The 13,657-nt window shown below is 43.4% G+C and overlaps 5 protein-coding genes across 5 annotated transcripts; 4 read left to right on the forward strand and 1 right to left on the reverse strand.

The window, feature by feature from the left end:
- Window positions 1-227: 227 nt before the first annotated feature.
- Window positions 228-3,059, forward strand: TREMEDRAFT_35412 (uncharacterized protein; the record flags this gene model as incomplete). The annotated part of the gene is made up of 7 exons (XM_007007819.1): window positions 228-358; window positions 512-623; window positions 850-993; window positions 1,343-1,513; window positions 1,916-2,072; window positions 2,411-2,522; window positions 2,876-3,059. The coding sequence occupies 7 exons, from the start codon at window positions 228-230 to the stop codon at window positions 3,057-3,059; spliced, it is 1,011 nt and encodes a 336-aa protein (XP_007007881.1).
- A 487-nt stretch (window positions 3,060-3,546) lies between these two features.
- On the reverse strand, window positions 3,547-5,526 carry TREMEDRAFT_65839 (uncharacterized protein; the record flags this gene model as incomplete). Its single annotated transcript, XM_007007902.1, has 1 exon — window positions 3,547-5,526. One exon carries the CDS (start codon window positions 5,524-5,526, stop codon window positions 3,547-3,549), a length of 1,980 nt encoding a protein of 659 aa, XP_007007964.1.
- Window positions 5,527-6,250: 724 nt separating this feature from the next.
- TREMEDRAFT_65840 (uncharacterized protein) lies at window positions 6,251-6,604 on the forward strand (the record flags this gene model as incomplete). The annotated part of the gene is made up of 1 exon (XM_007007903.1): window positions 6,251-6,604. One exon carries the CDS (start codon window positions 6,251-6,253, stop codon window positions 6,602-6,604), a length of 354 nt encoding a protein of 117 aa, XP_007007965.1.
- A 1,142-nt stretch (window positions 6,605-7,746) lies between these two features.
- On the forward strand, window positions 7,747-10,603 carry TREMEDRAFT_65841 (uncharacterized protein; the record flags this gene model as incomplete). Its single annotated transcript, XM_007007904.1, has 12 exons — window positions 7,747-7,817; window positions 7,951-8,053; window positions 8,303-8,340; window positions 8,577-8,647; window positions 8,713-8,762; window positions 8,986-9,123; window positions 9,383-9,464; window positions 9,556-9,577; window positions 9,806-9,868; window positions 9,923-10,019; window positions 10,063-10,185; window positions 10,343-10,603. The coding sequence occupies 12 exons, from the start codon at window positions 7,747-7,749 to the stop codon at window positions 10,601-10,603; spliced, it is 1,119 nt and encodes a 372-aa protein (XP_007007966.1).
- A 786-nt stretch (window positions 10,604-11,389) lies between these two features.
- Window positions 11,390-13,215, forward strand: TREMEDRAFT_35330 (uncharacterized protein; the record flags this gene model as incomplete). The annotated part of the gene is made up of 5 exons (XM_007007812.1): window positions 11,390-11,486; window positions 11,881-12,034; window positions 12,319-12,671; window positions 12,741-12,885; window positions 13,023-13,215. 5 exons carry the CDS (start codon window positions 11,390-11,392, stop codon window positions 13,213-13,215), a joined length of 942 nt encoding a protein of 313 aa, XP_007007874.1.
- Window positions 13,216-13,657: the final 442 nt, after the last annotated feature.

Raw genomic sequence — 13,657 nt, forward strand, 5'->3', positions numbered from 1 at the left:
TCATCTTATCTCTTGGCTCTTTCTACTTACGATGTTACTTACGGACCAACGACTGTATCTCACTTCGGTTTCTCTCCGTCACTGAAGGATACTCTACTCTACTACTTACACTTACATTTCTTTCACTTTCTTTGAACTCTTGAACTCGTACAGTACTCGTGACATTCAATAACTCTATCACCCTCAAGTTGAGAAATCTCTAAGTACAGTAATCAAGAAAACACAAGATGGTAGCTTGGAACCAAGAGACTTTTTACGTTCCTCCTAGAGATTTCGTAGGGTACGGTCTTGAACCACCTACTGATTGTTGGCCCGATGGAAAGAAAATAGCCGTTTCTTTTGTACTTAATTATGAAGAGTGAGTCGTTCATCAACCTATACCTAATACTTATCCATCCGCTCCTTGCTGGGTTGAGTCTCTAGATGAACAGGATGGGTGGGTAGGTTGGTGATGAGGAAAGTAATAAGGCGGGGCAGAGGGTGAACGAATTACGGTGGCTGATTTATCTAGAGGAGCGGAAAGTACACCTTGGAATGGCGATAAGATAAGTTGTGCAACTCTACATGAATTAAGTTATGATCGTCCCGCTGTGGAAGGTAGGGATTGTATGTCTGAGAATTTTGTGAGTTTTTCTTGTCTTCTTTTCATTTCATCCCCTCACTGCCTTGACACTGTCCATGGTAAAACTCTCCCTATCAAACACAAGGTCACTCGCCTCAAGTGATCAACGAAAAGAGACACCGCGTGAGATGAATCTCTCTGGACGAGATCACACCGGTCCTCAAGTGTGCTCCGAAATCAGGGTGTGAGGTGGAAAGGTGGATCATGAGAATAACCGCTCATGTCAGTTCGAATATGGTATAAGACAAGGTCTCCCAAGACTTTTAAAACTTTTCAAAGAATTCGGTTGGCATTGGACCACTTGGGTATGTGCGAGAGCTTTCGAGACTAGTGGTCCGTATCCTAAAATGTTGGTAGCGGATGGACATGAAGTGAGTCTTTGGGGTTTTCTCCCTCTATTGACTTTCTCCTAATCATCCCACTCCTTACGCTCATCACCATCCCCGTTTATCATCTCCCTCGTTTTACTCATCACCATCCCCGTTTACCATATATCTTTCAAGCATGGAGTAGTTTTTTGAGCGTCATATCGTTGATGACCTTGCCTCTACTCTCGCAGCTAAGGGAACTTTCGTTGTCATAAATCTCTATCGGTCGTTATTTTGACCAAATGAGATGTCATGTCTCTCATTTGTCATCGGGAAGCGGATATCTTACTTTTAATCTAAATGACACCAAAGGAGTATAGTCAGTAAGAAGGGATGTTCAACTGACGATCAGATCGCATGTCACGGGAACCGTTGGGGGATACACGGTAGTAACACTGCCGAAGAAAAAGCTCATATCAACAAATCCTTCGATCGGCTTCAAGAGGCTACGGGGTTGAAGAATGTACCTACCGGTTGGTTTATCGGTGGGGGGTCTGTAAGGCAGAAACTTGTCAGAGCGGAGGTGAGTGAATCATGCTTTGCATCCCATTCTTCCCCATCGACATCACCAACATTACCGAACTCTCCAATCTCACCAATCTCACCACTCTCACCAATTTCACCACTCTCACTAATTTCACCACTCTCACCAGTCTCTCCGATCTGATCGAACCCACCATTCCCTCCTCAGAAACTCACTGTCCCACATATGAATCATCGCATTTATTTCATCCTCAAAAGTGAAGGAACAATTATCAAGTGTATAACGAGAAAGAAGAGAAGAGAGAGATTGAAGGAAACCCGGACGAGCAGAGGAAGTAAGGGGTGAAGGGTGGATAGAAGAACCATGAGATAAAGTCGAATCTGGGATCAGGGGGATAATTAGGAGGAACTACAAGAAAAAGTGTGAAGCTAAATAACTTAGGTTCATAAAGAACGTGGAGTACCTCTGGTTTATAATTCTGATTCTTTCGGTTCAGATTTACCATATTACATCCCTGATCCTTATTCTAAAATCCACGGTGGTAAAGATGAAGGAATGTTAATGATTCCTTATTCTTTATGTACCAACGATCATCGATGTGAGTTGGTTTTTTTTTGTCGCTGGTATCTTCTCTTCCTACCCTTAGTCATCTATACTGGATCTGTCGTCATTTCCCTTTCATTGGTCATCCACAACGTGGCCTCTCGTCATTTCCCTTATATTGGTCATCTAAGTTACACTAGACTTTTTCATATAAGCCTTTCATCAAACACTATTCTACCAGGAATGCTTGACGACTCAATGAGAAAAGCTCATATATTCCCCCAACACATCATTCCCTCACATATGTTCCTTCGAGAGCTTACATGTTATCTTTGATCTCTTTCCCAGAGTTTGGTAAAGTGTAAGGAATGGAAGGCCCGAGCTAACCCCCAGTTTACGTCTCTGGAGGTGCTGGAGTATCAGCACCAGACGATTGGTTTGAACTTATGAAAGGAGAATTTGATCAACTTTATTCCGAAGGTGTTGCTGGGCATCCTAAGATGATGTGAGTGTTTCATCGTTGAATCATTTCCCTACCTCCCATCTCTCCTCCCCTGCATCAAGGTGTGCTCCTCGAAATCAGTCAAATTTACTCATTCCTTCCCCGACTCCACCCTCGATTCATTTCGTCAATCCCGCCTTGAAGTGACATCCTCATCCCCCTTTCACCCGCTACCTCCTTACATCGTACACGCGTAAACCCAATGGTCATCGTCGACTCTTCGCCTCAATCACTTCCCAACAATAACCTTCCAACTTCTACCACCTTCCAATTCCATACACATCCATCTACTTCACTTGACCCACCCTACAAAGAAAAAAAAGGAATCTATGAGAAGAAGAGTAGCTGATCATTAGGACCGTGGCAATGCACAATCGTATGGTAGCTAAACCCGGTCGTTCGATGGCTTTAAGGAAATTCATGCAATACATTTCTACCAAACCTGATGTTTGGGTATGTACCAGATCTGAGATTGCGAAAGTTTGGAGGGAGAAATATCCTTATGAGAAAGTCGGACCGACATATGATTTACATCATTAGTCTTTTTTGACTATTGGATCTGAATCAGACATTATAAGGTTGTCCGTTGGATGTTAGATTGGGGTGGATGGTAATTTATACTCGAGGTGAACAGTGGGTGGAAGGTATTCGATACTCGAGGTAAAAATGGGGTGGACGACATTCGATACTCAAGATGAAGGTGGGGTAGATGATATTCGATACTTAAGTTGAAGGTGGGTGGTGAATGTAGGCATGAGGTGTATACCTGAAGAAACAAGCTTTGAAGAGGTTGATTCGAGGAGAAGACAAGTTGGGGTGGACAAAATGGGTCATTAGTTGATAATCGTTTGTTCAAAGTATATAAACTATACTCTGTCACAAAAGGTGAAGAAAGGAAATGAAGTAGAGAAATAAGATTATGAATTAGATGCATCTTATCGTTCAAATATGGTGTTCTTCACCCTCCTGGAATTCTCTCATGTGTCCCTTGCGTTACCTGTATTCAGATGATACGGTATTCACTGAATTATAAATCTTCTCCACAAGCATGACAAAAACTCTCGTTTCCTTTGGTAACAAATCGTACACGACGTAAGATCCCTTTTCCTATTTCTCCCCTTTTACCATCTATTTCCCCTCGTTTACCATATATCTTGATTATCCAATTTTCAACCTCATCTTTAACCTGTTGTGTCCATTCGGAAGAATGAAATATAAAAGTCCGATTGGTTTCTTTCAAAATTCCCATTATACCATAATCCCTTTTCATACCTTCCTCCTCCAATTCACCTCGCTCGTCTTCTTTCCCCTCCCTCGAATCATGGTCAATAATCGAAGTTGAAGTTGAAGTCATCATGATATCTTCATTCACCGCCGTGTCAATAACACTTGTATCAGATGTATCATCTTGTACCAAAGTGGAATCACCTGATTGAGGAGTTGTAGATGAATCAGGTATAGTCCTTCTCATCATATCTTTAATTTGTTCCACCACACAATCCAAACTTTTCCTAGAAGATGAACCTCTAACACTGATACTGGTATATTCCTCCAACGCAAGGTAAATAATGGTATGATTCGCAGCTTGTCTAGTGGGTAAATGAAGGAATGGATGTACGTTATGTTGGATTATATTTCTCGTATCATCTAATTCTTCTATCCATCTAGGTATGTCGTGTTCGTGTGATGTCTGAGAGTTTAGCTGGAGGTTGGAGGGTCGGAACGTTATTCTTGGTGGGGTTAGAGTGGGTAGTCTTAATGATGGAAGAGGTCTTGTAGGTCTGTTAATTTCATTTTCGGTATCGGTACGATCTTCCGATATATGTTCCAGGAAATTTTGATCAGGTCGATCATGTCTATCAGTGTTGATGAGTCTCTCGTTATGATTACTGGAGACGATTTGTATGTCGCTGTTACCCGTATCGAGTCCATCAGTCTTTTCAGCTTTATCACCACGGTGTATCACGTCATGCGGGGAAGAAGCAGTACTAGTTGTGGTCGTAATTGTAGTTGTGGTCGTAGTTGTAGATATGGTTGGGGCATTGGGTGAGACGGTGTCGTTTTGCTCGAGAAGAGATGGTTGTGATTGACCATTGGATGATTCTGCCGGTCTAAACCCCAATGCAGACAAATTGATACGATTTCGAATTGATGATTCCGTGGCCGTCGATTCGAATGGGGGAGGAGGACTGATTGGTCTGGATGGTCTAACCCTAGGTCCCACATGAACTCTTCCTGTTCTGTATCCTTGAACATGTCTCGAACTCATACTCCTTCCTCCAGCTCCACCACCTCCTCCACCACCTCCTCTACCACCACCCTGGTCGAGACATTCGGGTCGGATAAGATATCTAGGTGGTTCATCAGGATAAGTCAAACATAAATCTTTCGGTCTCATTGATAATTTTAAAAATTCCCATAAACCACCTGGAAACCTTTTCCCAGAGATTTCAGCCCTTTTGATCCTTTCCAAAACAACAACGGAAATGATTAATTTCGTAACGGAAGGAAATAAGATTATTTCTTTATCATCCAGATTTTCACAAAGATCTTTAAGTTTTTGAAAAAGGTAACCGTATAACATATCTTTTATGATTATCCTTTTGATTTTACTCAAATGATATAACCTTCGAATTTCGAGAGGAAGATCTAGAGGATGTATATGATTTTGTTGATTTGATGTAGATGAGGAAACCTCTTTGGATTTCCCTTTGATGTCGGTTAAAGATTGAGAAGAGGTATGGGGTAGGGTTAGGGTTAAAGATGTGATGTTGGATGGAAATGTTAAACCATCTTCGTACATGTCACAAATTATTAAAAGAGGTTCGAGGAGTGATATAGATGTTGGTTCTGTGATTTCGATCGTGGTGTAAAGATAAGGGATGATTAGAGGGTAAGTGTCACGGGATAGGAGAGTGAGGAGAGATAGAGTGGCTAGTTTACGAGAGGAAGAGAGATGGGAGGCGATTAGTTGTAAGATTTCTAGTGGAAGGATAGGGAGGGTCATGTTGATTGCAAGTTGAATTTGAATGGAGAGAGAGGAGTAGTACTTAGTACTTTTTACAAGGGAAGATAGCTGTAGTAGCCTGGAAGCAGCAGCAGTAGTAGAAGCAGTGATAAATGTGTGTAGAAAGGTCTCTGATGTGCAAGTCTGAGAACGATGTTATGAAAGGAGGAGCAAAGTGCGTGCGTGATCTTTGACATCTAGAGGAGCCCCCCCGGAGACGGCCGAGGGTGCGAGAGGTTTCAAGTAAGTAGTCATTCGCTTCTTGTAAGAGGGGGCGGAGATGAGAGAAGGAATAGCCTGTCAATAGAGGTATAGGACCAGCATATAGATCAAAATAACAAAGAATATGCAACCACTCTTGATATGCATTGATGTGTTTATCTAACTTAAGGATCAAGTCACACCACTCGTTCTCACGTCGACAGAATCATGATCATCGGCCTCGTCGACATGTGATCTCGACTGTACTGTACATTATTAATAGGAGACAACATCAAAGGTGGAACCATATGAAACCATTCATACAGGAGACGATCCATTGTCTTCAACTTGTCAGAAGTCGCGATGTCTCCTAGGTATCACATCTCCGCCGACCATCGACAGCCGATATATACCACCCACGTCCAACTGCCCTACTTGTCTCTTCCACAACACAACCCATTCGGACACTCAAGACTATATTCTCCGTTTACACAGACAATTACTTATCAATTATCTAAGAGAAATGAGTTCCACCAATCGAGGCGATTACACTATGTTGAGTTCCGGTCGTGATGAAACTACCAACGTTCCGACCGAGACCGAGTCCACCACGACTCGGACTGAAAATCCAAGTCAAGCGACGCAGAGTCAGACCAATGATATGGGCTATCAACCCAGTCGTGCAATGAACACGATGGAATACGCAGAACCTAGTCGTGAGACGAACACTACTACTACTGTTATCACGGTCGTGACAATGGGTACGGTCACTTGTTCACCCATGGTCGTACGGAATCCAGAGACGGGGGAAGCGAGGTATCCTTACGGCGCGATTTTCTGCGGACCTGGGGGATGTGGGACTAGGGGATGCGAGTGAGGAGTAAGTTTGTCCGGCTGTTGCATTAAATACTACTTGACCAAGACTTTGGTGTGAAGGTAAAGGTGAATGTGAAAATCTCATAATGTAGGGAGATATGCAATCAGAGTGGCTTTTGATTGAACCTCTGAGGCCTAAGGGTTATCCCCTCGGCTCGGAAACGGTGCACTGGGTGAGTAGCTAGCAGCTCGGATTCGGACACTTTACCGATGACGTTATGTATCAATCACGGACACGATGTGTTGTTCTAATTAAGATCCCCAAAGCCACTGACTGCTCTCCACTCGTACCCCTCCATGTCCAAACAACACCCTTGTAGGGTTCCTCTCTGGATATGGAGTTCATGTGCGTGTGTATACCGACGTTCTGCATCTTTCCCGTGCCTCTCTCAAAGTTATCCCTACTTACCCCTCGTTCCCACGTCTTAAAGTATTTCCTTCCCCATCATAAAGTGACTACTCATCCCTTTCCGACGACGAGAACATTTTAAATTGTTCTGCTAACGGATACTTTAAAAATGTGTGGAAGGGATGTGTATTCCCTTTCCTTACCTATCCTTTCCTTTCTTCCTTTCCCAATCTTTCCTCCTCCCACGCCCCTCGTCTACTACTCACACTCTTCTCAATCGTTCAGCCCACAAAGTGTTTTCTGTCGTCTATATCTTGCTTCTTCCTCAACTCATCCCTTATCATCATCCTTCCTCCCTCAACACCTCCTTTGATCCACTGGATGACTTTGAGGTGACACACCATACACCATACCCTCAACGTGCCGTGGCTGATATGTCTGAATCTCCGATACTTCTCTCAATTCCCTCTCGCCCTTTGTTAGAGGGGCAAGGAGAGAACTCCACAGCTTTGATGTTATTAACGCTCCACAGACTTATAAAGAAGTAGATATCAAAGCTCTTCTTCCCCCTTGATTTCTCACGTCTACTAATTTTGTTCACTTTGTATACAGGTATAGGTCAACGTTACCGATAATCCAAAAGTGAAGAACAAGGTTGTTAGGTGGTTTGAGAAACTCTCGTTCTTTTGATCTATCGGATATACAAGCTTGAAATTTGAACGTGGTGTAAGTAGGACTTGTAATAAAGGGGAAGAAACGGCCGTAAAGGATATCAATAACGTTGTTCGTACAAGATGAATCCAGAAGCTGTTATAGAGACTATGGCCTCGAATCGAGGAGTCTACTTAGGTCCTCAATTTCTAGGGTACGTCCATCTTTATCCCCTTGTTACTGTACATCACATCATGAATCGATCAAAACGACAGTGACGCGTCATATTTGCGAACATTGATCAAGGGGATGAGAAATGGTGAAGGAGGATTCACGTTGACGTGTAGATGTTACGTCGACGGGTTATTATTAGGCACTACTCTACACTTGTTCGTCAATTGGTGTAGACATTCTTTCTTCGAAGAAAGGAGGATTAACAAGGTTTTAGTGGTATGTTGACTTTCTTCCTCTCATCTTCTCCCCTCTCCTCTCATCCCGTTTACTCTCCTCCACTCCCCTCCTCTCTGGTCTCCTTTCCTTATCATACAATCTTACACTTCGTCACATGCCCTCTTACTCGTCTCTGGGTCGACTGAGCTTCGCTTTCGGTGCTTGAAATCACATGTGACGTGCTGGGGTATACATCTTACTAGGAAGAAAATCTCTTTCAAGTGGAAAGGGATAGACACTAACTAACAGTTTTATTCAATGTTTCTATGTTTCTTTACTAGTATCTTGTACGTATAACTTTCCTCCCACTCATACACTCATGAGAATCTACCCTTCACTATTTCAGTGCCGGCATATCGTCCATCCGGGCGTTTCTCCCCAATCGCGTGGAACCCCCCCCCTACTTAAGATTCCACACTTCACACTTACTTTTGTTTTGTCTGCCTCCTCGCAATAAGCGCCATCCTCACATCATCTATGCTTCGTGTAATTCCGAGTTAGTCGAACTTAGTCTGACCATCAGTATACTAGTATGGAAGATGGAGATGTTCGTCTACGATTTTGGGGATTATCGCCTTCTTCTTTCTGAGAAATGTGAGTATCCCTTATTTTTGACTTACCTTGAGGGAACATCGAGTACGGATAAAATTGATGATCAGTCCAATCTTGGGTTCCGTTGCTTGATGGACTGGCTCGTGTTCCCGTTTCGGTATGTGATGTTTTTCTTCTAATTCACACTCCCTACACCCGACCCCTCACTCATTCAAATTACCCGCTTTTCACTTCTGCATCTCTCCCTCGCATCACAAGGCATCTGCCGCCTTGATCCAAGCCTCATCGCTCAAGCTGAATAGGTGTTCTATTGATTGTGGGCTCAGTCGGTCTTTCCGATGGGGGCGGATGGTGAATAAGGACGGAACACTCACCTTTAGGCATTCTTCGCCCATCGAGCATGGCGAATCACCGGATCGTGTAAATACCTCGGAACCACACTATTTGTTCTCATTTTGACCACTTCTGTCGGGTCTATTGTGTCCTTTGTATTCGCTGTGGACGCTGCCAAGTTCCAAGTACGTCTTTCCTCCCTCAAGTGTTTGATACGACATGTCGTTAATGATCAGAAAGTTGTAAAAGTCTTATATCTTGTTGTATGTCTTTCATTTCTCTAAATACACCCACTATGACCCTATCTCTCCTCGGAAGCCATCTCCCACCTTTGTAAGCACTCAAGGCACCAGAAGAAATTATCCATGACTAATTCTATGGGTTAGATGGGATGGGCCAGAATCTGTAGGGTGGAGTGGGTGGTTGAAGCAAGCTAACGCGCAGTCCGCATCAGAAGTCGCCACCAACATCATCATCACCAGTGTCATTTCGTTGAATTTATGGCATAAAAGAACAGGCTGGGAAAGTACTAATCGACTTCTTTCTCGATTGATCATGCGAGTTTCTCCTTCTGCACAAAGAATGACGGGGCTGATTGTATAGTCAGATTTTCGAAGCTATGACACCACCGACTGTCATGTGAGTGAATACCGTTGTTTTGTCTCCTGCTCTCCCCTTCCACTCGTCAAGTCAGACATGAGGGTTTGCCCACCCAATAACTGTTGGTTCACCGAGTTTTGATACGTTTTCTCGCAGCATACGCTGCCATACTCTACCTTTGAGTATAATTATCGCCCCACTACTTTTGTAAAGTAGGAAAGGTAAACCAGGAGGGATACAATGGTAAAGAGAAAGACTGACGCGTAGTTCTTTGGTATTCTTGATTATGCTCGCTATCAACCCTACTTCTCCGATCGAACCATTCCTCATGTAAGTTACCTCTCCGCTCACTTACGTACTTCTCGAATGAAAGCTGAAGAAAAGTTTCGTGCCGAAAGTATACTTCATCTCCCTCTTGGTGGTATTGAATTCAAAGCGACACTTCAGGGCGGAGCTCGAATCGAACAGTGCTAATACCTGGGTAAGTGATTTCGACCAAGTGATAGGATTTTATTGACTTGAAGGGTGGTGAGAAAGATTCGGATACTCAGAGATTACACGAAACTCCAGGATTGAGCGTGTTGCCAAGTATCAAAAGTCCTTCTGTAAGGACGGAAATACATGTGGCAATGGAGACTGAAACTAAGGTGAGTTATTTTCTATTATTGATCAGTACCTCCTTATTAATCTGGTACACCGTCATCCTCATCAGTTTCCTTCCTATCCTCTATCTTTACGAAGTTTAGCGCACCATGATATCACCTCTCATCAGAAGTATGATGGTGAAGAAACTACTAACCCCAGGTTCATACAACGCCTTCTTGGGCTCATCGTCCTTCTATCAACCGTGATCCTGATCCTCTTGTCGTGACTGCTGAGAGAGTATGGTCCAATCCTCCTAGTCCAGGACGCGACATCCCTCGTAAACCCGTCCCCAAATTTCTGGCGGATCAGACGGAAACCACATCGACGGTTTCTCCTCGAGTACCAGATTCCTTACATGGACCTAATGGTAAATCTTCGTTGACGTACGATCAAGTGGCTCCTTATGGTTTTGCTGTCTAGTCGCTTACGGTCACGTCTATCTCGCGAAAGTTGGATATTGAATATTGTGAATACGTATGTAAGATGATGGATATCAGTGTTATATTTGGACGAGTAAATATGTTCTTGAAGAGTTGAGCTCTATTTAATAATTTTGTAGTGATCGTAATGTCGTGATAGATGTATTTCTCTTATTCTTATCCTGTGACCAAGCTGTGCAAATCGGAGAATGTTGTACAATGTTCTCATGTTCAATACCTTGCGATTACTCGTACGTGAAACATTCTGTGACTACTTTCAATTCCAGTCCGATCTTCAAAACTCAACCCGGCACTTCGGCGTTGATCGATCTACGCCCCCGATCCGCTCGTTCCTCGATCGCTTGCGCCCCGAGAAGGCGCGGGGGAAGAGGCACGCGGTCATTGGGCCTCCCTGACCGCCCTGATGGCCCTGATCAAGACCGCTGATGACCGTGCCAAGCGTGTGGCACTTTTGACTTATGATCACCGCACGGCGGAGGTTCAGAGCGAGCTTTTTAAATATTGGGAAGAAGATTCGTAAAGTGACGGGTCTTGAGACCGTAAACCGCACCGCTATATATTTCTTGATTCTATTTCAACGAGTTTATATAGTGAGATCTTTTGAAGTGTGTTTATACCTATCATCACGACAAGTTTTAATCGTTACAAGCCAAGAAATAAGTTAATTTATATACGTAGACGACAGATAAGAGACGAGAGAAAGGAAAGAAGAAAGAAGAAAGAAGGAAAGGACAAGAAGAAGAAGAGGAAGAAGAACACACACAACATGTCTGATTCAAACCATTCTGATCATTCGGATTATGGATATACTCCTTCTCTCGCCCCGGCAGTGGCTTTTATAGTCTTGTTCTCTGTATCTGCCAGTGAGTCAAGTTCTCTCGTTTTCCGTCTTGGGTCAAGTAGATGAAATACGGTCATACGTCTTCCCTCCTTTATCAAATTCCGGGATTTTGTATCATTCTCCAAGATGTTGGCAGATGAAGCGAAACGCTTGGTCTTTGGAGCGTGTCAACTCTACAGGAGTGTCATGGTGGCGAATGGTTATTTTTCGTTCAGTGTCGTTATAATCGTGCTTATCTCTGTGACTGAGGAAAGGATTGATGACTGAGTGTAAGGCTCGACCATGATCAAATCGTGCTTATCTATCTGACTGAGGGAAAGACTTGACTCTGATCATGACGAAGAAATGGGAACTGGGTGGCAGGAGGAGTCTCAAGTCGAGTGGAGTCAAGACATGTTCATTAAACTGATTCACAGTCGTACACTCCATTCAAGCGTTCCGTAGTAGATATTGGATTGTCTATCCGACATTGGTATTAGGAGCTTTGGTAGAGATCCTCGGTTGGTCAGCAAGGTTATGGAGTCATGAGAACGTTTTACTCTTGACACCTTTTTTGATGCAGATTTCTACGTGAGTTACTCCTTTTCATGTCACTTCCCTCTCCCCCTTTCCCCTTTCCCCTCACTCACTTCCCTACTCCCTCCCCCTCTTTGTCCTCACTCCCTGTCTTTGTCCCCACTTCCCGTCTTTCCGTCCGCCCAGCCCATATATTCATCAGTCGTGTTCGTCACCCCTTTCCCCCTATCGTACTGCGACAAACTCCCCATGCCCCTAACATACCGCGACATGGTGCAAGAACGCATGAACGTTGAGGGAGAAAAATGCAACTGTATTAATAACATTCTAACACTCAGTCTCATCATCGCCCCAGTTTTCTTCTCAGCCTTCGATTATACCCTTCTCGGAGTAGCTATCTCCCGATTAGGTCCACAATATTCTATCCTTCGACCCACTTGGTACTTAGCCATTTTCCTAGTAGCCGATACAATATCCCTCGTTATCCAAGCTGTCGGAGGTGGTAAAGCATCCGCAGCCGCTGCAAAAGGTATCCCAACAGCTTCAGCCACTGATACCATGGTAGCGGGTATCATCATCCAAATGATCGCCATGGCCGTTTTTGTAGGATTAGCATTTGATTTCATTTGGAGAGCGAGTTTGAAGAAACCTTATGCTTTTCAAGAAAGAAGATTGGAGAAAATCATCGCTAGTAGAGGTATAGAACTGGGTCCTAGAGAATTATCTTCACAAGGGTTGGAAGGTGGTTCCGGTGGGGAAGAAAGTGTTTCTGATAGAGGTGTTGGGAGTGTCGAAAAAGTTGGAAGAGATGGGAGAATTGGGCAAGGTGAAGAAAGTTTGAGGAATTGGTGGATCTTAATGGCTGGAGTGGCTATTAGTAGTGTTATGATTTTACTTCGAGGTGAGTAGAATCCCTTAACTGAATATCAAACTTTCAACTTCCTTCATAAGTTTCGTGCTACCAAACAATCACCATTCATCTCGTTATGTTTTAATGACCCGTCAATTAATTCTTTTGTATGATATTCGTAGTGAAAAACAGTCACATAGCTTATTACACAGGTATTTACCGTTCGATCGAATTAAAACAAGGATGGTCAGGTCATTTAATGACGACTGAAATATTCTCAATTTGTCTCGATGCCATCCCTATGGTCATAGCAGTCGCCGTTTTCAACTTTATAAACCCCGTTTTCCTCTTACCCCGTCGACCGGTTTGGAAAGGGTATCATTAGATGTGGTAGATTTTGGATGTTCCAGTCATCTTTGTTCAACTTTCCTATATTATCTCATTTCATCAGGATGATTTCCCACGGGATGTGGGATTCTATGGGTGATGAGGGAGTTTAGGAGGGAATCGAGAGTCAAATATTAAGAGAAGATGAAGAGTGTGAAACGTACAGTAAAGAGGTGAGAGGGTTAGTGGACCTGGATATTGGATGGAGTGTCAGATCTGTCATGGACATTTGAAAGATGTATCTTTGTGTTTCGGTCAATCTAGTCAAAGATAAGCTATCTTTTCTTTTTATAGATTTTCTTCATGTATCTACTTCAAACTTTCATCATCTTACTGCAGCGACTCTTTCATAGGTAGATACGTCCAGTGCGAGTCTTCCATCATTCAGGTATTGTGGCTCTCGGTTCTCGTCTTCAAACGGTTTTGTATCTGAGCAGTTT

The sequence above is a fragment of the Tremella mesenterica genome (assembly GCF_000271645.1).
Source record: "Tremella mesenterica DSM 1558 unplaced genomic scaffold TREMEscaffold_16, whole genome shotgun sequence".
Lineage (NCBI taxonomy): Eukaryota > Fungi > Basidiomycota > Tremellomycetes > Tremellales > Tremellaceae > Tremella > Tremella mesenterica.